At 37.6% G+C, this 25,245-nt stretch overlaps 1 protein-coding gene across 7 annotated transcripts in view; it reads right to left on the bottom strand.

Moving 5' to 3' along the window:
* Nucleotides 1–25,245, bottom strand: part of Ipo11 (importin 11) — a 148,201-nt gene that overhangs the window by 65,599 nt on the left and 57,357 nt on the right. For all 7 annotated transcript variants that reach the window (XM_057789847.1, XM_057789850.1, XM_057789848.1 and 4 more), the window contains 7 exons: nucleotides 23,514–23,640; nucleotides 22,658–22,691; nucleotides 22,084–22,124; nucleotides 21,613–21,729; nucleotides 14,268–14,381; nucleotides 5,729–5,844; nucleotides 1,383–1,459 (listed from right to left, as the gene is read on the bottom strand). In XM_057789847.1, coding sequence (XP_057645830.1) covers nucleotides 1,383–1,459; nucleotides 5,729–5,844; nucleotides 14,268–14,381; nucleotides 21,613–21,729; nucleotides 22,084–22,124; nucleotides 22,658–22,691; nucleotides 23,514–23,640 — 626 coding nt within the window. The remainder of the gene's footprint in view (nucleotides 1–1,382; nucleotides 1,460–5,728; nucleotides 5,845–14,267; nucleotides 14,382–21,612; nucleotides 21,730–22,083; nucleotides 22,125–22,657; nucleotides 22,692–23,513; nucleotides 23,641–25,245) is intronic.

The raw sequence follows: 25,245 nt of genomic DNA, 5'->3' as shown, positions 1-25,245 counted from the left end.
AATTCTGTGTTGGGGAGGCAGAGCAGCGAGGATTGCAGAGACTTGCTGGCCAGCCAGTCTAGCTGGTCAGTGAGCTCTGAGCTGAGTAACAGTACCTTTCTCACACAAAAAATAAAAGTGCTAACAAGATGGCGTAGGTGTGTCCTACTCACTCACAAGAACCAGAGCTCAGGTCCCAGCACCCATATCATAAAGCAGAGCATCTTGCAAACACCTGTGACTCCAGACCCAAGGGATCTGACACCCTCTTCTGGCCTGCATGCACACATGGGAACATGGATCCCACACATGCATGCCAACACACACTCATTTATACACACACAAATAAATAAAGCCAAGAATGACAGAGGAAGACATCTGTTATAGCCCTCTAGCCTCCACAGGTGCATGTACAGGTGCACACATCAGTACACACAAGCACACACCACAAACATACACCAAAATAATTAAAAACTGATTTTTTAAAAATAAAGGGTCAATAAACTGCCCCGTGTATAATTAATAAATATGTATAATTAAATATGCCATGAATTTAGGTGTGCAACTGAATTGGTAAACTCCCTTACTAAGATGACTTTAAAAATCAAAGTATTATTTTTAAGAAATTTCAGGCTAGGGATGTATGTCAGTGGGAGACTGCGCCACACCGATGAGTTCAAGGCTCTGCTTCAACTTAGTATAGTACCTACTTAACAAAAAGGTACTAATTTACTATTATTAATTACTATCAAAATAAATGTTGATATTGGAGAAAGCATCTATTTATCTCTCCAAAAGACTGAAAAAGTAAGTACCTAGATTCCTCAGAGTCAAGAGTCAAATGTGATGTTTTGAAACTGTTTAGTTCTGAGGGAACGGCTCCAAGGACAGCTGTACGCAGGGGTGAGGATGTGAGAGTGAGGGACGACATGCACAGTGTGTGGGATAGTTAGCGGGTCTGTAAGCATGCGTCAGCTAACAACACATGTGACACTGACTGCAGCGCTTCCTTAGGTGAGGCGAGTACGCACAACAAACTATGAAAATGAAAGACCGAAAAATAAGTTGAGTAAGACCATAGTATAGAGAAGCAGTTTCAGAATATATTCCTCAAGCAGCATACAGAGCAGTTAGCAAACAAAATTCTTCAGGCAAAGCTCAAGCTCAACTTGTAATTAGTTTATACCTTCATTTATATTGAATTTTTTTCCATAAAGCAATGTTATTTAGCATTTTTCTTTAAATCAATGGGAATTACTTTAAATATATATGTAAATTTCTATAAAAACACTATTGCTTGTCAATATACGGAACTTTAAAAAATGAAAGGTATAACTATAAAGTCAAGAAAAATACTTCTAAGTTGTGGTCACATAAAACTCAGTTAAGAGTTTAAGACATACCAAGAAGTGGTGACATGTTCTGAAAAATGCGAAGCAGTTCTTGTGTAACACACGGGCTGTTCTCCAATGTCACTAACCTGGGGAAGAAAATAAAATTAACTCACTACTGACATCCACATATGCCATTACCACAACTCAAACCTAAAAACATTTCATATAGGGGACAATAAAAAGACTCAGAAGGTAAAGCACCCACCACCAAGACAGTCAACCATCACATGGTGCCCTCTGAACATCCCTCTTGTGTGCATGCACACCAATGTGGAGCCAGGGGGCAACCAGGGTATAAGTCCTCAGGTACTCGGCACCTCTTTTATTTTTTCAGACATATTTTCTCATTGACCAAGAACTTATCAACTACCTAAATTTGCTGGTCAGCAAGCCTACCCTGAACCCACCTATCTCTGTCTTCCTAGTGCTCAGATTACACTGATATGTCGCCAAGGCCAAGAGTGGTTTCTTCCTTTCATTCCTTCTTTCTTTTTTGTGGGTTCTTGGAACTGAATTCACATCTTCATGCTTCCAAGTCAAGTAATTTACAGGCTAACTTATTCCCTCAGCCCTGTATATAAATTTTTACATACACAGAAGGAATAACGAATGTGAGCATGGGGCAGGTGGGAGAGCTGTCCCTGACCACCACCCCCAGCTGTAACACAGGGCAAGCAAGCCCTGCACCTTGCCAGGGTGACACAATAGAGACAACCCTGTTCATGCAGGTATGGGTGAATCAGGCCCCAAGTTGGGAACGTGGGAGAGTGGCCCCAATTTCTCATCTGTCTCGTGGCAGCATGGGCAGAGGAGAGTTGCTCCCTCTACCCATCAACACCTGAGGCAGGTGGGAGAGCTGGCCCTGACCCCCATCAGCTGCGACACTCTGAGAGCAGGCCCTGTACCCCATCGGGGCAGCAAAACAGAGCCATTCCTGTTAGTGCAGTTGTGGAAACACCAGTCCCAAAATCGTGAGCATGGGACAACTGTCCCCATTCACTATCTGCCTTCTCCTGTCTATCAACACCTGAGGCAGGTAGGCGATCTGGTCCTGTAGTCTTCAGAGCTGGAGAGCTGGCCCTGACTCCCACAAACTGCAACACTTGGCAGAACAGGCCTTATATCTTGCCAAGGCAGCACAATCAAGCCAAAACTGTTAGAGCAGATGTGGGAGAGAGAGAAAGCCAGCCCCAAAACTGACCATAGGAGAGTTGTTTCCCATTACACATCTGTCTTGTGATGACAGGGTCAGAGGAGAATTACCCTCCCCCCATCCCCACCTATAACACTGGAGGAAGGTGGGAGAGCTGGCCCTGTGGTCATAAGAGCGAGAGAGTCGTTCCTGACCACCCCCACAAACAGCACAATACTCGGGAGTGGAGGCATTGTACCTTGCCAGAACAGCTCAACAGAGCCAATGCTCTTAGTTCAGGTATAGATGAACCAGCCCCAAAACTGTGACCATAGGAGAGCTGTCAACATTTCCCATCTGGCAGGCCAACCCCACAGATGCCCAGACCCAGATCCAGGGTTAGGACTTGGCCTGCTGGAGCACTAAAGGGCCTGACCCGCAGACCCAGGGTTGAAGGATTTCCACAATGCAGGCAGCAGTGGGATGTCCAGGCAGAATCCAGGAAGAGTCACAGTGGTGGCCCAGTGCAGTGGAGACCAGAGGTCTCTCCCTCTGCTCTCCGGCTCTCTGCTCTTCCCCTTCCCCTCCATAACCCACTAAATAAATATCTAACCTCACTCTGCATGGCGTGCCTGTCTCTGTTTCTCACCTGCCGAGACTCCTCATGGGACTAGGTGTCCCTTGTGGCCTGTGGACCCCTTGGGAAACCACAGTATTTTATTTTTACCATAACAGTAAGTCCATTAAGAAAAGTGTATTATCAAAAAAACTATACTCATTCTTTACCCAGAAAAAATTAACAAATTTTACATTTAAAAAAAAAACACTTGGGCATAAGGGTTCATGCCTGTAATTCTAGCACTTAGGGAGGTAAGGTAAGGGAACTGCTGTGATCAGAGGCCAATTTGGACTTTATAAAGTAATGTCTACGACAGCTTGGGCTACAGAAAATAATTATCATAATATTTTCATTTACATATAACTTGAGACAAGGAAAAACTATAATTAAAAGAACCATGCAATGTATCATTTTTTATAAAATTCATTGAAAACTTGCACATTAAAAACTCATATATACTTAACAAACATGTTAAGTATGTAACACTGAGCCATGCTTGGTGGTGGAAGCTATAATCTCAGGCACTCAGGAGAGAACTCAGTCAAGAGTTAGTACAGCGAGCTCTCGGGTACTAAAGCAAGAGTACTCTACATGCTCAGGTATTAGTTCAGGGTCACCCTGAGCTAGGCAGACTTCCCAAGAATGAGAACTTATCTCAAAAACATAAAACTAAAAGTCAAAGAAAGCTGCAAATGTATCTCTGGTAGAATACTTAATCTAGCACATGCAATGCCCTAGGTTCAATCTTTAGTGCCACAAACGAAAATGTCTATAATAGAAAAATTCTGAAGCTATGCCCTTATAATATTTTAAGTTTTTCTAATATATGTTATATAGAATCTACAAGTTTATTTTAAAAACGTTCTTGTGTAACAGAAATTAGTATTTTAATTTTTAATTATAATCTGGAGCAGGTATTGACAAGACTTCAGTAGAATACTTAATCTAGCACATGCACGGCCCTAGGTGCAATCTTTATTACCACAAACAAAAATGTCTATAATGCAAAATTCTGAAGCTATGCCCTTATAATATTTTAAGTTTTTCTAATATATGTCATATAGAATCTACAAGTTTATTTTAAAAACGTACTTGTGTAACAGAAATTAATATTTTAATTTTTAATTATAATCTGGAGCAGGTATTGGCAATTATAATCTGGAGCAGGTCGTGGGGGTAAACTCAAACTACACCCTATTTTCTATAATGACATTTATCTACTTGATTACATACTGGATGACTGCTCTGACACTGAAACATCAGAATGGAACAGCTGAAACACATCTGAAACATGTGACATATTATTATCTGCCCTTTGCAAAAAAAAAAAAAAAAAATTGCTAGTTCTGACCTGGAGAAATCCACCCTTATACAAATACAAATCCATGAACAGATTTCTATAACTTTCTGATTTAGAACCACTATCTAAAGCAGCAGTTCTCAGCCTGGGGGTGGAGCGACCCTTTCACAGGGGTCACCTGATAACATTGGAAAACACAGATATTTATATTATAATTCATAAAAATCACAAAATTAGTTATGAAGCATCAACAAAATCATTTTATGGTTAAGGTTCACACATGAGGAACTGTATCAAAGGGTAACAGCATTAAGAAGGTTGAGAATCACAGCTCTAGAGACTATTCAAATAATAATATAGAAGATGATAAAGAGTACATTCCAACCAGTAAAAGTCAACCCAGTGACATTTAAAGTCATTAACCTAATATTCTGATATAGAGCATTTATTTACAATTCAGTAATTTATACCAAAAACAATTTCTGAGAATCAAAACTCTGGATTTTTGTTTTCTATCTTTATACTATTATTGCTTATATAATGCTGAGGAATGATCACAGGACCTTGCAAGTTTGAGGCAATCATGTTACCATTGAGTTATACTCTAACACAAATGAAAAGTACTTCATTTCTAAGCAAAAACTAAAGAAAGAAATAAAGAAGTAGGGCAAAAAGGCAAGGAGCAAATGTTGGCAGCAGTGTGTGGGGCTGAACTCCAAGACCTGGGTACCCACTGGCAGGCCAGTTAAGAGGCTGAAAATTACTCAGTATCCCCCAAAATATCTTATTTCAAAAGCTCAAAAATTAAACATTAATTTTTGTTTGTGAAAGTTATCAAGACACTAGCACGGTCAAAGTCCAAATATGAAAGGAAGCATCGTTCCTGTTATAACTGCTTTTTTAAAGATTTATTTATTTATATTTTATGTGTATAGGTATTTTGCCTGCATTTATGTCTGTGTACCATGTACATGCAGTGGCTGTGGACGACAAAAAGGGTAACAGATCCCCTGGAATTGGAGTTACAGATGGTTGCAAATTGCCATGTGGATGTTAGGATCCAAACCCAGGTCCTTTGGAAGATTAGCCATTCCTCTCAACAACAGAGCCATTTCTCGTTAACCGTCTATCATGAGCCTACACTGAGCAGTAGCTAGAAAAAAAGGAAACAACTGGATAACAATTTATTGTACTTACTTTTAAATGCTGAGTATTCAAAGCCTGTTACATGACCTCTACTCTACTGGAACACAAGTAGAGAAGGCAGTAGTATGGAAATCCACAGTATTGAGTTTTCCTCTTACCATAATTCTAGACCATCTTCCAGAAGATAGACATGAGGAGGCTGGGAAACATCTGTACTCAGCTGGATAACTGGGAGCAGGAAAGGGTACAGGTTCTTGCTGTCTGCTCCTAATCCCTATAGGAAGTATAAATACAACTTATGATAAGACACTCTACGACCCTTCACACCACCAATTACTTGCCTCAGAAAAAAATTTATATAAGAAAGAGTCTTTTAAAATAGTCCTCATTATAAATACTAGCAAACAAAGTTCTATTTATTATTAAAAAGTAAAAAAATCAAAATATTATCATTCTATCTAAATGGTAACACTATATATGTATATACACATATATATACACATATATATGTATATATACACATATATATATGAGTGAACCAATGTTCTATGCATCTGTGCCTTTTAAGAAATTCTACATACAGGTTGAGTTTTCCTTATCTGAAATGCTTAAAAAGAAAAGATTAAGATTTTGGATTTCATTTTCTAGAATGTTTACAAACACCTAATAAATACCTTGGGAATGGATCCCAAATCTAAATATAAAATTCATTTATGATTCATATACACCTTGTACATATAGCCTGAAGGTAACTCAATACAGTGCTATAATGTATCTCCACTGCTCAAAAGGCAATTGAGAATTCTCTACTTGTGGTATCAAGTCAGTGCCAAACTTTACTGTTTTGGAGCATTCTGAACTAGAGTAGAAAAGTTCAACGCATGTAAAAATATTTGTTTTCCCCATGGTATGACTATGGAAAGGGTAATAATATTGCTATTTTAAACTATATAAACACTTTCAGCTAAATACCAAACACGAAATGAACCAAGCTGAGATTGGTCATTGCTATCACAATACATGCGTATCTACAATACTAAGCAGGCAAAAAAAAAAAATAAAAAATCACATAGTAAGAAATGCAGAAAATTAAGAAAAAATTTCAAAATTACAAATTGACTTAAAGAGACAAAAAAAATATATAACAATTCCAAAGCAAAGAATTGTTAAAGATACCCATGCTCCTGTATATTTAGCAGATACTTAAACATGTCTCTAGGAGAAAATTGACAGAACTGTCAGAACCAGTTAGGAGAAAAAGAAGAGGGTACTGAGGAAGAGGGCAGAAAGATTTTTTGTATGTTTTCTAAATGCAGATATTATTTTTCACAAAGAACTTATATTATATGTTTAAAGCATCTAGAACACAAAGACGGAAGAAAAAAATAGTTCAACCTAAAGTTCTAGTTTTCCTGTTGCTCTCCTGAGACAGTGATTACCTCACAATTGAAATACTTTAAAGCAAACAAAAAGGACTTTTGATGGGAAAATAAAAATCAATCTCTAAATCATAATAAATCCAGAAAGGAAATATCAAATACCATACTTGGGAAATCTTTTTAAATGTCAATACAATTTAAAGGAAATTAAAATGCCATAAACCAAACACACACACACACCTTGCTCTCAGTCCTGTTTGCTTCTGATTTTGTTTCAGGAGACTGAGCTTGACTATAAGGCTCTGAATGGCCTCATAGTTACTACGTTACTATAAAAGTTCATAAGTAAAACTCATCAGCTATTAAGTAAGCTATTGGAAGTGATAAAGAAGGGAAATCATATTGTAACATTATTATAGATAATGTAAGGGGACATAATTATCTTTGCAATTTACTGTGAAACTTCTTTTTTTCAATTTAAGAAGACAAAGCAAGGAAAGGTGATATATGTGTATAATCCGAGCACTTGAGAGGTGGAGGCAAAAGGGTCAGGAGTACAAGATCATGCTAGGTGAGTTCATGCTAGACTACAGGAGACCCTATTTAGAGGAGAGAGAATGTGAATGAATGCACCCTACTGATACTCAGTCAGCTGAGCACACTATGTGGAAATATATTTTCTCCAAACCCAATTTTGAGGTTCATGACTGAAGGATATAATAGTCTAGAAGGTATCCTGACCACTAGTGTCAAGCCAATCCATTGTATTATAAAGGAAAAGTTCCTTTTCTTTTTTTTTTATTAATTAATTTATTTAATTATTAAAGATTTCTGCCTCTTCCCCGCCACCACGTCCCATTCCTCCCCTCCCCCAATCAAGTCTTCCTCCCTCCTCAGCCCAAAGAGCAAGCAGGTTTCCCTGCCCTGTGGGAGGTCCAAGGACCACCCACCTCCATCCAGGTCTATTAAGGTGAGCATCCAAACTACCTGGGCTCCCACAAAGCCATTACGTGCAATAGGATCAAGAATCCTCCTGAATATTAACCTTCATCAGGCGATGAAAGAAGACAGAGACAGAGACCAACATTGGAGCACTGGACTGAAGTCTCACGATCCAAAGGAGGAGCAGAAGGAGCGTGAGCACGAGCAAGGAACTCAGGACCGCGAGGGGTGCACCCACACACTGAGGCAATGGGGATGATCTATCGGGAACTCACCAAGGCCAGCTGGCCGGGGTAGGAAAAGTTCCTTTTCATACATTCTCTTCCTCAGGTGACAAGAACAACTGTACACCAGTAATAAAATATATCACTGCCCCTTCTGGTTCCTCCTTGTTCCCAATCCACGTCTACACAATAATGCTTTTCAAATTGTTTGTCTTTGTGCTTTGGATCTAATTCCAGCCCAGATCATCGTTTTCATTGTTAATAGATTCTCCAAAACATTCTAAACCAGTGTTCCCGTATTGTACTGGGTTTTATTTTTTTGCCTTTTTAAAATATATGATCCTCTGAACATTGTGCTCTTTTGGCCTTCTTGATCTGTCATACATAAGCTCTGAAGTTCACTGTCCAACTATACTAGCCATGTTGTCACCATGCTGACATCTAAATAGGCTGACTAACTCACAGACTGGACAAAACAATGAAACAGTATAGGATTTTTTAAAATGATCTACAACCATAAACACAAGGAGAATGTTGAAGAGACAAAAGTGATCCAGTTTGAAGGTGACAAGTTAAGCAGCAACTGACTTAGCAACACTAGAAACCAAAGCTCAAATTAAATAGAAAAGGGGGGGGGGCAACAAGATGGCTCATTGGATAAAGATGTTGCCACCAAACCTAAAGGCCATGATCAATCCCTGGGATTCACACAGTACAAGAGGACTGATTCCCAGAAATTGTTCTCTCATCTCTACATGTATATTGTAACCCACAAACACATATACTTACTTGCAATTTTAAATAAAATAAAATACATAGAAAAGGGAAGAAGACAGAATGCAGCCTGATTTACATGACTAAACCATTTCCCTACTCCCCCGTATGACTCAGAAACTAGTAGTACCATGCATTTTTCAGAAGAAGCATGCATATGTTTAGAGGTTTAAGAAGTGAAGGAAAATATGCTAATAAGATAATTTCTGGACTTCTAAAAATAAACAAAAACTTGTTTTGTTGGAAAAATGACATAATAAAATCTAATATTGTATATGCCAATTAAAAGTGTTTAAGGTAAAATTAAAAAGGAAAGGAAGAAAGGAAGGAAAGTAGGCGGCGAGTAATGCAATAACTCATCCACATACATAAGCACATGAAGAACAGACTGTTCTCCGAGCAAGCACAAACAGGCTACAAATCAGCAAGTTCCCATATACACACACACTCCCTCCCTCCACTCAGCCTGTGGAGTGCCCACTCTCTGCATACAAACAAAACACTAATATTCCTTCAAGTTGGAAGTGCTTACAGATGCACTGTGCTTTGCGTAAGCACATAAGCAAACAGCAAAGGGTCAACAGATATGACTAAAACAGCTAACATAAAAAATACAAGTGTAACAACTAGAAAACAGTATCTTGAAGGAAACAAATCAAATAGAACAAGAGCCTGGAAAACCTATCATGTAAAACAATAATAGTAACTCTGAAATTACAAAACAAACTGAAATAACAAAAGGTTTACTCAATAAGATTTAAAAAAAAAAAAGAAAAAGAAAAGGACCATCAAGGAATGGAGAGATAGCTTAGTAAAGTGCACTGGCTGCTCTTCTGGAGAACATGTTTCAATTCCCAGACCCACATAGCAGTTTTCATCTGTAATTCAGTTACAGGGGATCCAATGTCCTCTTCTGGCCTTCCTGGACACTAGGCATGCATGTGGTACACAGATGCACACAGGCAAAACAGTCACAGACAAAATATATTATTAAAGTTCAAGGAAGAAATGTGGAGGCCCACAGAAGGGGATCCATTCCACTTTGACTAAAGGTCAGAGAGTTCACATCTATTCTTGCTCCTTCAAAGTTATGTGACAGGTGCAGGTACAGATGTCTTGCCTAGGCAAAAGGATGTTTTGACCTAGGGTATGGTTACCAGGTGTTTTGAAATGAAAGGAGGTAATTATGTTTGCTTGTTCTTTGTGTCATGAAGTCTTGTGCCCTCCCCCTCTTGACTGGGGTATAGAAGCACTTCGAGTAATAAACTTGGGGTGGATCACAGTGTTCACTGGATGCCTTCCCCACTCTATCTGTTGTCTCTTTTCTATTTCTTTACTCAATCCTCACTCTTCCCTCCAAGTACAGACAGACAAGTCTGCCAGACTGGACAAACAGCGCCCAATGTGGGGCTTGGATACAGAAGAAAGTGAAGGACACTGATAAAGGGACACTAGAGGTGTAATGTAAAAATCGAGTGCTCAGACAAAAGTAAAATGAAAGTGCAGTGAGTAACTTGGGAAAGAAATTGTAAATAAAAATTTATAAACATGGGGCAGAGAAATAGTAGTCAGGTGTTCGTAGATTTCATTCATTCATCATTTATGCCCTGGTAATGCTTACACATGCATGGGCAGCCCATTTATAGCAGTTCTCCAGCTGATTCTACCCTGGGCAGTCCTAGATGCTTGTTATTGCCATACCCAAGGTTCCACAGTCTTCCTTTATGCTGTCTGTCCAGCGTTTTTTTGTTTGTTTGTTTGTTTGTTTGGTTGGTTGGTTGGTTGGTTTTTTGGTCTTCCTCTTTACCTTATCCCATGCAGTCTTCTAAGCAGTGCTATCTTCGAATATCTGCCGTCATTCATTCTCATAACATGGCTGAAATATATCAAGCACTGTTGCTGTATCCTGTAGCTTACTTCCATCTGTAGATGGAGATGTCTCTCAATGTCATCGTTGCACAGCCTATCTTGTGTGATGCCTAGAGTCCTGAGACATGTCATCTGGAACATTCAACTGCTTTTCTGAGGAGCATTTTATTGTCTAGGTTTCGGAGTTGTAAAGAAAGCAGCTTAAGACAAGTGTCTCATATATCTGTAATTTTGTTGTTGTCGTTATGTCTCTTGCTGACCACACGTTTCCTAGTCCCTGGAATGTAGTCCTTGCTCTCCCTATCCACATCTTGACATCTGAAATAGTTACCTCCTTTGAAATGAGGTTTCCTCCCAGATAGACCAAGTTGACTGTTTACTTGAGGTTCTGATTCTTTATTACGCTGTTAAAATCCTTGTGAGCCCTTTCCAAGTATTGTATCTCAGTCTTCTTTATGTTTGTAGATGTTTGGGGTATATTTTGACAGCCAGAAGAGCTCAGGAAGAGCAGCAACAAGTAAAGAAATTTCTAGAGTCTGTAGATTTTGGGGGGGGGGGGGGGGTAATTTCAAGACAGTGTTTCTCTGTGTAATAATCCTAGCTGTTCTGGAACTAGCTCTTGTAGACCAGGCTAGCCTTGCACTGATGGAGATCTGTCTGCCTCTGCCTCCCAAATGCTAAGATTAAAGGCATGTGCCATCACCACTTGGCTGAGTTTGTAAATATTTTAAACATAGGCCATTCTATATTGGTCATCCATTACTCTTTACTAGGAGGTACTGTAGCCACAGGAGCATGTATATTGACAGGCATTAACTGCTTGCCTATGGTTATCAAGTTGCTTGTAGACTCTCGAGAAGTTGACTCAAATGTACATGGCATCAAGTTACATACTTTCCCTCTATAAACAGAGGCTAGTAGTCAATGACAGGTAAGATCTTTTGGCCTCCAGTCAACCTATTAACAGGACATACATGGTGAAATATATGTACCAATTACAGGTAAGTCTGGAAGAAGACACCTAAAACAGGCACAGTCATCAGTCCTATGACAGAAGCATAGGCATCAATAATTAAATTAAAAAAGGAGAACTATGGAGGCCCACCAAAAATGGGCAAGATCCCAAGTCCACGAATCTTGAATACTTCACACCCCACACTCCACTGAATTCCTTTCTCTTCCCCCTTATCTTCCTCTCTCCGCCCAGCCATATTGTTCCTGTCTCCCCTCCCTAGAGATGGGATTAAAGACATGTGATTCCAAGTGCTGGGATCATCTTTGTCTGAGCTCTGTTTCTCTTTTAAACAGATTCAATCTTGTGTAGCCCAGGATGGTCTTGAACTAACAGAGATCCATCTGCCTCTGTCTCCTGAGTCCTGGGATTAAGGGTGTATGCCACCACTCCCTGACTTGTATGGCTAACTAATATTGCTGCTTTGCTCTCTTATCTTTAGGCAAACTTTATCCATTAAAACACAAATAATATACCACTATAAACTAAACAACAAGCTGAATGAGTTGGGAAACAGACTCATCTCTTAAACCTTCAAGTGGAAAAACCTAGCCTGACAGACAGAAAATTCAGCTATAGTATATTAGGCTTCTGACTTAAACTTAAAAACTGTAAGTGAATCAGTGAGTGAGCTTTAAACCATCATGACTTGCCTACAGGTCAACCTCATGAACGTATAAATTTCCCTCTTCTTTGGTGACTACCAAGCTGACAAAAAAACCAACATACAGAGCAATGAAACTTGTGTACTAAAGAACAAAAATTAATATGGGTATTAATTTTTTAACAAAGGTTAATAGAACTCTGTCAACTCCACTGGGATCTAGAATCACCTAAGGCAATGGTTCTCAACCTATGGATCACAATCCCTTCATGTATTACCTAAGACAATCTGCATATCAGATATTTACCTTACAATTTATAACAGTAGCAAAATTACATTATGAAGTAAAAAAAAAGTTTATGGTTGGGGGTCACTACAACATAAACAACTATATTAAAGAGTCACAGCAATAGAAGGTTGAAAACCAATGATTTAGTTAAAGGTACTGTCAATGTACTTTTAAATTAGTATGTTTATGTTTCTGGGAGGAGGGTCACAATATAAATACATGTAAAAGGAACAAAAAAATAAATAAAGTATAGGAACTGAGGAGATGGCTCAGTTGGCAAAGTACTCGCTACACAAACATGAGGATCCAAGTTTGAATTCTAACACCAACATAAAAGCACACACTTGTAATCACAACACAGGAAAGGCAGACAGGAAAATCCTTAGGGTTTGCTGGTCAGCCAATCTAATCAGAAATATCCAAGTTCACTCAAAGACCTGTCTCAAGACGCACTAAGGAAGACACTAAGCAGAGGCCTGTGTGAATGCACGCACATGCATGCCACCCAACAGCCTTGTATAGTCATACAAACATGACCATAAATAATACGATTATGCTATAACTGTGTAATTACATTGGGAATACGCAGGAATAGGAGTAACACAAACAGGTATAAAAAGATTAAAGCTTCATTTTCTGTAAGAATGTCAGTAATGTTAAAATACATAAATAAAACACAGGCTGTTGAAGGCACATATCATTATGTCATTACTAACTTTCTTTTTCTACCTTACCTTTCCAGCTTCTATCCTTTGTCTTAGTCATTTTCTTGTTACTGTGATAAAATACTTTAACAAAGGCAACTCAAAGGAAAAGGAGATATCTACACTCAAAGTTCAAGGGTACAATCTTCCTAGCTTAGTAACATGCATATATTGCTTATTCATGAAATATTGTACTTTTAGGTACAAAATGCATTTTAAAAGTTTGTATCATTAATCATCTATTTAAAACTCTACTGAGAATGTGTAATAATAATAATCATCTATAAACATTTATAGAAAGAATAAGTTCGGCCCAAATATCAAGGCATCTTAGGTTTTTTTAAAACTAATATTAGAAACTTTTTAATTGAGAAGATAATGTAGAAAGATATCTGAATGGAAGATGTCTTAAATTTACTTTTAATAATTCAAATTAGAGCCACAGTCTAGATCTCTCTCCATGAACTTTCAGGCTCCTCTCTACCTGCTACCCATCACCACACTTTAAAGTCTGAAACATCTAAAGTCAGAATTATTCCTTTCCTCAAAAGCAGTGATTTCCTGAATCAGGAAATCAGGGGTATGAAAAGGAAAGTAAATCCATGAAAAAAGTAAAGTCCAGAGCAAGTTCACGCTGATATATACTCAGGAGACCAGAAAAACTGCACATGGGCACTCAAGTCATGCATGGGTCTGCCATCACTAGAAAATATTAGCAGAAATGTCTTTTTTAAGTAGAGAATACTTTTCAAATATCCTCAAAAATATGCTAAATAGTTGTTTTTGAGAGTGTACGTTTTAAAAGTCTAAAAGTAATGTAAAGATTTTCATGAATAGTAACATGACTCACATGAAACAGTTAAAGCTACAAGACAACGACAAAGCTGGAGAGCAACGTACCTGAACAAGATGGATAAGCGTTGTCAGAATAGCGCATCGCAACATGTTGTGCTCTTCACTCTGCTTCCAGAGGAGAGGCAAATACTGCACCAGACATCCTACATATGGTCGTATCTACCACAAGACAGACAAAAAGGGAGACAATGGGATCATTTAGTATGAAGGGCAATGTGCTGTGAGAAATCTGACAAACGCTATGAAATATTAGGCAATTACTAAATGTTAATTTACTGAATGAAAGATAAATCAGATATTTTACATAGAGACCTAAGGTTCTGTGGAAAATATTTTTAAATAATTTTAGGTAAGTATCAAAGTTATTATTGAATAAAAACTTGATGATATAAAACATCATTTAGTGGTCAATAAAAAGTAGTGTTATACCCTGAGTTTTAATAAAAAACAGCTTACATTAAAATTATACTGTATTTTAACGAGTCAGCATTTATCCACGGAGTCCAGTTTTCTGATGACATCTCCCTGAGACAATTCCTGAGAACACGGCATTGTAAAGGATGTGGTAAAGCTGTACAAGCCCTCACAAAGAAAAAGAGCAGGGGCAACAATGAGGGGGTAGTATGTAGAGGTCAGGGAGAACTCTTACAAAAGGTGAAACTGTGGGCGATGGAAATGGCTCAGTCAGTAGAGGGTTTGCTGTGAAGGGAAAAGGATCTGAATCCAATCCACGAAACACATATAAAAAAGATGGGTGCGTGCTTGTTATTCCAACTTTGAAAAGATGGTGGTGCTAAGCAGATCCTCGGGGTTTCATCGCTGTCCACACTAGCCTGACTGGTAAGCCTGGACAACCTGGAGACCCTAGCTAAAGAAAAATATGGGTGACTCCTGGAGAAGAAAAACCAAAAGCTGCCCTGGGTCTTCACTCATATGCATATACACGTGCATACACACAAACACAGAGGGGTACAACAAAACTGCTCTACCCAGTATGCTTTGATTAAGTAAATCTGTTTTTTTTAAAATATAAACTGAAATACAGAAATAGAACACAATCTCTCAGTGAATTTGAAGTTCATTGTTGGCACAGGAAGAGGACAGAATCGGTAGCACACATGTGGACGTCACAGGACAACTCTGTGGAGTCAGTTCTCTCTTTCCACCCTGATGTGGGCTCCAGGACTCAGGCTCAGTTTACCATGAGGGCTTGCACAGAAAGCTCCTTTATCCACTGAGCTTCCTCACTGGTCTAATAATGAATTTACTGAAAAGCTGGCTGGCTGGCTGATTGGAAGGATGGGCAGATGAACGTAAACGCATACAGAAACATGCAAACCAGCCGTAAGCCCCAAGTTTAGGATAATAATGGAAATTCTACAGGTAGAGCATTCTTAGTGATGAAAGAAAAAATTAAGACCATCCGACTTTCAACATTATCAAAGTCTACCCCATGTATTTAAATTCAATATTGCTCCCACAAAGGCTTTTGTTAATTCTGCTCATACAATACCAAACTCTCAAAAGGTAGCAAAGCTACAGAACTGTTAACATCTCCTGTTGCTGAGACAATAGTAATGAGCCAGATAGTTTCCGAAAAAATATTTAAGTGAGATAAAGCCGAATATTAAAAAGACTCATGTCTCACCTTACTCTCGTGTATTAACTCATTTTTATTTTCAAAATTTGAATTATAGCATTATAGTAAACAATCAACATCTATTTAATAGCTAATTCAACTTAGTTAAATGGTCTATCTCAAGATTATTCCAATTATATACAACCGGGTCAATTAATATGTTAAAAAAAAAAACTCCACAAATTTCAAAGAAAAGAGTTCATCAATATGACATTTTCTGAATGTAATGGAGATTTTAGGATGGAGGATGAGGAGCCTGTTTCTTAGAGAGAGCTAGTATGACACCTGTGATTACAATCAAGCAGTTTACAACAGTGATTACCTTGACCACTAGACAGACAAAACAAGAGCACACAGAATAAAATGGTGGTAGATGATGAAGTTAGGTGAACGATACACGGATGTTGCTCTATCTTGAAAAATTTTTTGAAATCTTCAGATTTATAAGTGAAATGAGATTAAGAAAAAAAAACACTATATATAATTCTAAAAAGAATTCTATAACATGAATTTTGGCCGGGTGGTGGTGCATGCCTTTAATCCCAGCACTACGGAGGCAGAGGCAGGTGGATCTCTGTGAGTTTGATGCCAGCTTGGTCTACAAGATCCAGGACAGGCTCCAAAGCTACAGAGAAATCCTAACTCAAAAAAAAAAAAAAACCACAAAAACATGAATTTTGAAGCAGGCCACTTATAATTACTTGCACATTATTCTTAAAAGATATCTAAAAATGTATTAGTGTCACCACATAAATGAAGTCAAAAGCACATACTCGTCAGCATGATTACTTTTTAAAACAGTAAGCGGTAAGCATGTGGAGGAGAAAAACCCTTGTACATTCTTGTTAGGGACAAACTGTACGTCTAGTAATGAAAAACAGTATGAAGTTTTCTCAAACATTCAGAACTGCAACTATTAAATATTTCAGTGATTTCATCTGAATTTTTTAAAAAGATATTTTTATATACAAGAAATAATATGTATAATGCAGTGTATCTCTGAATCCTTAAACCCAACCAATCTTGAATAGAAAATATCCAGGATGTATGGGGGGGTGCACTCTAGTTAATGTATCACAAACAGTGCAGTATGACAACTGTTTACATCATGCTGTGTATTATAGGTAATCTCAATATGACATAAGTACAGGGGAGAATGTGAAGCCATTTTATAAGTAACTGGCATCCACAAGCTTTGGTTTCCTCAAGGATACACAGGAATGATTAAAAATATTACTCAGCCTTTAAAAATAAATGAGGAAATCTGTAATATTCAACAATCCAGATGAACCTTAAAGAGTTTGCTAAATGAAAATCAGCCACAAAGAGAGAAACCCTGATTCCACTTCTAAGAAGTATCTCAAATAGTCAAACTCACTGAGAGTCAGAGGAGGGTGGTGGCTGAGAAAGAAAAATGGGTATTTACTAATCATCAAATGGGATAAAGTTCAAGTCCAAGTTACTCATCCTGACCTATAACACATGTGAATAATCAATAATATACACTTTAGGATGTACTGAAGGACCAGCCTCCTGTTAAGTGTTCTGAAAAGCCTCATGTCAAGTGTTCTGGTGGGAAGGAGAGGAATCTGAGCACTAGTCCAGATAAAAGAAGATCTTCACTTACGGTCCTAATATATTCTGAAACCGTAACATAAAATATGCAACGGTTAACAAATGCTTTAACAAGGGCCCTATCTTCGGGGTTAAAAACTCTCATAAATCCTCTCATCTTTTAGATAAAATTTCAACAATATATTTCACAGAAACCCTTTAATTTTTTTCTTTTTCTTTAGATATGTGGAAGCTCAAAGACTGCGACATAAAACTGGATTGCATGTTTATTTCAACTATATACTTGTAGGGCAATTGTGCTTTTATATTTTGCCGTGGGCTTGGAGAGATGCCTTAGCAGTTAAGAGCGCAACTGCTTTCCAAAGGACCTAGTGGGAGTCGCAGGACTCACATGGCGGGTCACAACATCTGTTGGATCCCATCAGTTCCAAGGGATCTCTGATCTCCTTGGGAGCCATGCATGTACAAGATACACAGACACACATGCAAAACATCCATACAAGTAAAAATAAATAAAATTGGGGAAAAAAGACTTTTTTCAAAAATAAGAACTAATATTCAAGTAATTGTGTCCTATGGCACAAAGAACCAAATCAGACAAAAATCAAATTCGGCCAGTGAGAGGTAGTTTGAAGGTATGCATGACAAGGAAATAAATAAGCTTGCTCAAAGGTTACCAAAAGCTAAAGAATCAAATAATTGATTGTTTAAAAGCCTTTTTCTATCTTGGTCTCAGTTTTAAAACTAAGAGTGTATAGTGGATAACTCAAGCTCTTGGTTATTGTTTCCGCCCGAACTGCCTAAGCTTTCGATCCTGAAAGACAAGTGTAAATAGAAATGCAATGGCATTTTCAGGAGATGTGTAAAGGAACTCATTTGTACAAGAAAAAAAACTTTAAGAAATTTTCACTAGCCAGATTTACACAAGTAAATGGGCAAATCTTGTTTTTATAATCAACATTTAGCAAATAATTTACTGCAAATGTACGACATTCTAAACCATATTAGATATTTGTAATAATTTCATATCATGATAAACTGTTAACTGGCTGAGGTCAAATTATAATTCCATTTTGTACTTGACACAAATTTAAATACCTTACTCAAGTTGAACACCAAGGACAGAGACTTAAGAGTTTTAAAAACACCTTCAGTTAAACATCTATATAGGCAAACTAAATGTTCAAAAACTATCACCAAATGAAATAACATAATGCTTGTAATAAAATCCTAAAGTGCCAAGAAATACTACATTAAACCAGTGCCAAGATCCGCTCTAAATAATTAATAGTGACTCAAACCTGCCTTTGCAATTAAGCACTGTTTAATTTTAAGACTAGCACTACCATCAAAATTTATGAACTTTTATATGAACACCATGGCGCATACCTGTTATCCCAACAACTGAGAGAGAGGCAGGAAGATCAGGTATTCAAAGTTATTCTTGGCTATACTGAGGTCAGACTGGGCTACATGAGTCGCTGCCTCAAGAAACTACAACGAAGTATCCACCAAAGAAGTCTGTAAGCATAAAATGAGAAATACAAGCAGAGCACTTGGCATAGAAGAGTGGTGTATGATTATCACTCAATAATTAGTAGCTATTCTCATCAATAGCTCTGGGACTATTGCACGGTGTCTGAATTCACCAATAAGTAGATCCAAAAGTAGTCTCAGTCTGTGAACGCCAAAACCAACTATCCCAGAAATATTTCTCTGCTTTCCAAAAATATATAAAGTGGTGAACTAAAATATAAAAGCCAGAGACATAAACAAATTATATCATTGTTTTTTGGATGATTCGTTTTTCATGAAGATCAGGGTGGGGTGACAAGGAAGAGGAGGAATCAGGTGGGGGAGGGAAGGACAGAGAGAGACCAACTGGAATGGGGGGGGGCATTTAGAGGGTGATGTGGAAATCTAGTACAGCAGAAACTTCCTGGAACCTATGAGGGTGACTATTGCGAGGACTCCTAGTGATGGAGGATACAGAGCCTGAACTGGCCTTCTTCTGTAACCAGGCAATACTCCCAGTAATGGAACACCAACCCAGCCACAAAACCTTGCTATCCGCAAGATGAGCTGGGGGTATAGTGGCTAAAGCTGTGAGAATGGCCAAGGAATGACTGAGCTAACTTGAGACTTGAGACCCTGGCCACAAGAGGGAGCTCATGCCTGACATTGCCTAATTGACCAGAAACCAGAAGCAGAACAGACCGGAGACTTCAGAGATGCTTTCTCCAGCAGCTGATGGAAACAGATGCAAAGATCTATAGACAAACAGTAGGTGGAGCTTGAAAAAAACCCATGGAAGAGGAGGAGGAAGGATCGTAAAAGCCAAAGAAGAGGGGCTGAAAATATCACAGGAACACGACTCACAAAAATCAACTAATAAGGGCTCATAGGAACTCAGAGATGAAGCAGCAATCACAGAACATGCACGGGTCTCCACTAGGTCCTCTGCATAAATGTTATTGTCATTGGCTTAGTGTTCTTGTGGGACTCCTGACAGTGGGACTGAGGGTGTCTCTGACTCTTTTGCCTGCTCTTGGAACCCATTTCCTCCTAGTGGGTTCCCTTGTCCAGTCCTGATGTCAGGGTCTGTGTCTAGTCTTACTGTAACTTATAATGCCATGTTCAGTGGCTATCTCTTGGGAGGCTTACTCTTTTCTGAAGAAAACATAGGAGCAGTGGATGAGAAACAGGGAAGAGAAGGCAGAGGAGACTGGAAGGAGTACAGCCTTATATATGGTCAGTATGTGTTATATAAGAGAAGAATAAATAAAAAGATTAAAAAAATTTTAAACATCATTTTTATACTAAGCAATGGATAAATATGAGCAAAAAATACCAAATACATGTATGTTTGGTATTTTATTTTTGTATTATACTATATACAGTATATTATTTTTGTACTATACTTTTGTATACTTTTTTTGTGATTTTTAAGTAAGAAAACATTTTAAGTAAAATTAGGGCCAGAAAGATGGCTCAGTTGATAAAAAGCACTTGCTGAGCAAAACTGACCTGATTGCTCTTATTACCAGAATACTGTAAAAAGCTGGCTGCCATGTGAGCACCTGCAATCCAAGAACTTCAGCAAACTGTTGAGGCTGAAACAAGACAATCGGCTAGACGCTCACAAAGGCAGATCTATTGGGGAATTCCTATTGGGGAATATTATTTTAAGGTGTGTGGCTTTTGTTTATTCTGTGTCTAAAACACCCAACAGTCTAACAAAGAGCTGAATGATCAATAACAAGGCAGGAGCAAGGACAGGCAAGGCTGGCAGGCAGAGAGTGTAAATAGGAGAGCCGAGGACGAGGAGGAGCAAGGGAACAAGGAGAGGAGAACATCAGGGGCCAGCCACCCAGCCACAGAGAAAGAAGGAAAGTAAAAAAGAAAAAAGTCCAAAGGGAAAACATAGACAGGATAATTTAAGTTAAGAAGAGCTGACAAGAAATAGGCAAGCTAAGGCCAGGCATTTATAACTAACAATAAGACTGTGTGTGACTTATTTGGGAGCTGAGTAGGGGGCCCCTCAAAAAGCCAAAAAAGTAAAACATCACACAACAGAAATCCTGCCTGAATACAAGGCGCAAGAAGAGAACCTACTGCCCAGAGCTGTCCTCTCACCAATGCGCCATACATGTGCACATATACACAAATATAATAAATCTTTAGAAGAATCTATGGACATACTAAAGAAAAAAAACACAGTAAAAACAAATTCCTAACAAAACTTGCATTTGCTAAAATACATATTGCTGAGACATTAAATACTCTGAACTCGAAGATTGTCAAGCACAGACTAGATCTTTAAAACTTAAAAAAATTTCCTTTCTCAATACCTCCACACCATAGATATAATGCTAATATTTAAATATTCTTGAGTCTTTCATTTTTGGTCTTTAGAGACAGGATCTTGCCTAATCATCTCCCTGCCTCAGCCTCCCAGTCACTGGGTTAACAAGCACTAGCCAACACAACTGGCTTTTCTTAGTCACTTTTAACAAATTCAAATATAACTGTCAATTCTGAGAAACACATAAATGAAATGATTATTTTATACGCACTGTAAGAATACTTTATATTTTCCACAATAAAGATAAAGCAAAGATATTAAATTCTACATATATTTTCACCTGACACTTGTTTTTGTGTTACACAAATTACCTGTACATTGACTCTTTCAATCACACAGGAGAGGACGTGCAAAACATGCATCTTTGTGTCACACTCGGTAACCTGCTGCAGCAGCTGAAAAAGCAGTGTGAACATGGTCTCCAAATACTGCAGTAGAAGAAAGAACAGAGGTTCTGAAATGGAGAATTCACCATATACAAATATACAAATACAAACACAAATAAATATAAATATGTCAAAGCAATAAGGAAAAATATAAAACTTCATCAATACTTAAGCTGCCAGTATGTAAGACTATTTTTTTCCTTATTACTGCTAAAGGTGTATACGTCAAAGCATGCTCATGCTCACACATACACTCTCACAATAAATAAATAAAGGTATGTTTTTAAAATATTAAAAATACATATAAATTCAGTTATAAAAGCAATATATATATATATTTTTTTTTCAAAGACATAAGTAGAAATTGTTACAAAACCTTGAAACCAATATTCTTACCGGTAAAAATTGATCTGTTCTAAATTCAAAATCATCAACAGGTAAATAGAGTTAAGGAATACTGAAAATGAATGAAATTTATCAAGATAAAAATACATCTACAGCAAATTATTAAAATAACAAATATATGTTTATAATATATACATTTTGGGAAAAATACATTTTAACTATCCTACCAAGAAATTTCACAAAGAAACCAATTCTGAACCGTTAAAGTCGAGGCTGAGTGTGGCGGTGCAGACCTGCAATCCCGACAGTAGGAGGCAGAAGCAGGAAGACCAGAAGTTGAAGGCTAGTCATGACTGGGCAGAGTTCCACCAAAACAAGAAAAAAAAACTGAACTTCTTTACAGTTGAGTCCTTTAGAAAGTTTTTTTCAAGTTTCACTTTTAAAAAAAAAAATTAAATTAATCTAATTAAAACTACTGTCAGGTTAGAGAGACGAGTCAGTAGTTAAGAGCTCTGGCTGCTCTTCCAGGAGTCCTAAGTTCAATTTGCAGCAATCACATGGTGCCCTCTTCTGATGTGCATAATAAATAAATAAACCTTTTTTAAAAAAATTTTTTGAAGGATATTTAACTTCAGAGTTGTTGCTGTTTCAATTCGAACCTAAAAAAAAAAGTACAATAAGAGTTTTTAATCATTCTTAGAACTACTGAAAATCATTAGTACTAGATGACAGAAAAATTCTTTCAAACCACTTTCCTGTTTCTGTTTATATCCAATCACAGGGCATATGCCGTGTGGAACTAAAAGGATTACAAACCTGAGTTTGTAACAGGTGACCAAAGGAACAAGTACCATCATTTCTGACCTTCCCAGCTTTTCTATAATTGCTTAAGAAGCCTTTATGGCAGGAGGCTTTCCAAAAGAGAAGAATTTGCCATTAGGTGAATGGAGAGCATGAGATGAAGGAAAATAGCATGCAGAAGATGCCAGAGGCAAAAGAAAACAGAGCGGCATGAAAAGAAGGAACCTGGCAAGCTGGAAGTCACACAAGTAAAGGGGGTAAGGAGAGAGGGAGGGAGAAAGGAAGGGACAGACAGAGAGAGGCAGGAAGGAGGAGTTTAAGCTTCCACCTTTAATCTAACCTCAGTTACAGGAAAGATTCCAAACTCCCAAATGATCTGAGCTTTTCTAAATCCACAGACAAGCTTTAGACTCTGAGACTCACATTTCAATGCACAGAGTATGTTATCTGAGAGTTCATAAGAGCAACACCTTATTATTCTGACTTTAGTTCCCAGACCGAGTAACATGACTAAACTCTACCTTCTAGTCTTTAAAATCGTATCTAAAACCTTTCTTTTCTGGCTAAGAACCCTGTAATAGTAATTAGCGTATTCTCTAGAACCATGGTTTTTTCCTCTAGAGATGGCACTATTGAGGAGGTTTTGGGTCTAAAGATGCTGATTCATCAGGCTGACATACCACTAAATCCTGATCTTGAAGTAAGTTACAGATTGCTTCATACAGCATGGGTCTCAAGTCAGACTTGAATTTCACAGAAATCCACTGACCAATGAGCCAAATTACCCTGCGTCGCAATGGTTTATACCTAGGTGGAAGAGAAAAAAAATCAGTGAAATATTTAGTATTTAAGGAGGTCTACTTCACTTAGAGTAAATTCCATTTAAATCTAAACTGTAGTAAAAAAAATGTAATTTGCATTTACATAAAAATCAACTTCTAAATATCAATACAAAAGAAACAGTAATGTCCTGATCTAAGGAAATTCAAGTTCTTAGATACAGGTACGGTATTCTCTGACGCTTCTGTGTTGATGAACTGTAATAGTCCGTAGTCCCAGTTTCCAGGAAAAGGAGACAGGAATGCAAGGACTGCCTGAGTGAGGAGGTGACACTAGAGTGACGACATTTGGTAAAGTGCTTGTCTCACATGAAGATGATCCTTGGTGGATCCCCAGTATCACACGCAAAAGCAATTTGAACCACAGATAGGTATATAAATTTCTCTTCCTCAAGCAACTGCAAACAATGCTAACACCATAAATCCTGTAGCTGGCAGCTCTCTGTACCTCGCAGCTCTCTTTACTAAAATAATAATAATAATAATAATAATAATAATAATAATAATAATAATAATAGCCTATATCCATATTTCTATTTCCATCAGTCAATCTCATAAATATTATTTTCATTCATTGTAAAAAGGCCTTTATGTTTATCTAAATAATATCTGCATAAGCTTGCTGATTCTAGCTACATGATTTGGAAAGAGGTATGCAATTATCAAACATGACTCAGAATAAATATGCAGACTTAAATCATTAAAATTGCAGAGAATTAGCAGTAACAATAATGTATTTCTGATAGTTTTAACTAAAGTGATTTTTATTAGAGAAAAAGAAAAGTGATAAATTCAAAATATTTCTATCTTAGAATTCCACTAAAAATATCTTGTCATAAACCTTTAGTGACAAAATTCTATTTATTTCTGAGTAAAAACAAAACATTTAAGTGATATTTATCCTTAAAGGTTCTCTCAAATCCGTTCCATTTACTGTGTTTTAATTCTTATTGCTGGGCCTTCTAAAATAACTGTATACTCATCAGTTTGTTTTGTTTTTCTGGGGTAGGAGTTGTTTAAATAGTCATAGAATCAAAAATAACAAGGTGTGTAGTGTAAAGTAACGAAACTATCAGTTTTTAGACTGAAACCTCAGAGATCTCCATGTTTAGTTCTACTCTAAATAAAGAAAATAAAACTCAGAAATTCCAAGGGGACAGTCATATCCAGCCAGCTTAGGCTTACAGCAGCCAGAAATGACTTATGAAAACCACAAAAAAACCTTTTCCTCTTACATTTGATCTATTACAGATTAAAATACACAATGCAAAGTGAAGGAAATGGGCCAAAATGCTAACTGCCATATGGATCTGGTAACAATAAATTAAGCACCTCTGTAGGAACATCAAGTACATTCAAATTCTGTACATGCAAGGCATCTCCATCTCCTCTACTTTCTCTCAAAGACCAACTGTATTACTGTGTCCCCACAACACTCACTCTTCGTGGCTATCACTTCAGCTGAGCTACTTACGACCTTAGACCTCGTTGAGGCCAAAAGTCTTATTTTGTACATAGCTTCTTCCAGAAACTCAGAGAACTTTCATCTGCTTTCATCTCTACAAAAAGTTCT

This window comes from Chionomys nivalis, chromosome 15 (genome assembly GCF_950005125.1).
Source record: "Chionomys nivalis chromosome 15, mChiNiv1.1, whole genome shotgun sequence".
In the NCBI taxonomy this organism is placed as follows: Eukaryota; Metazoa; Chordata; class Mammalia; order Rodentia; family Cricetidae; genus Chionomys; species Chionomys nivalis.
This window is presented reverse-complemented; position numbering and strand designations above follow the sequence as displayed.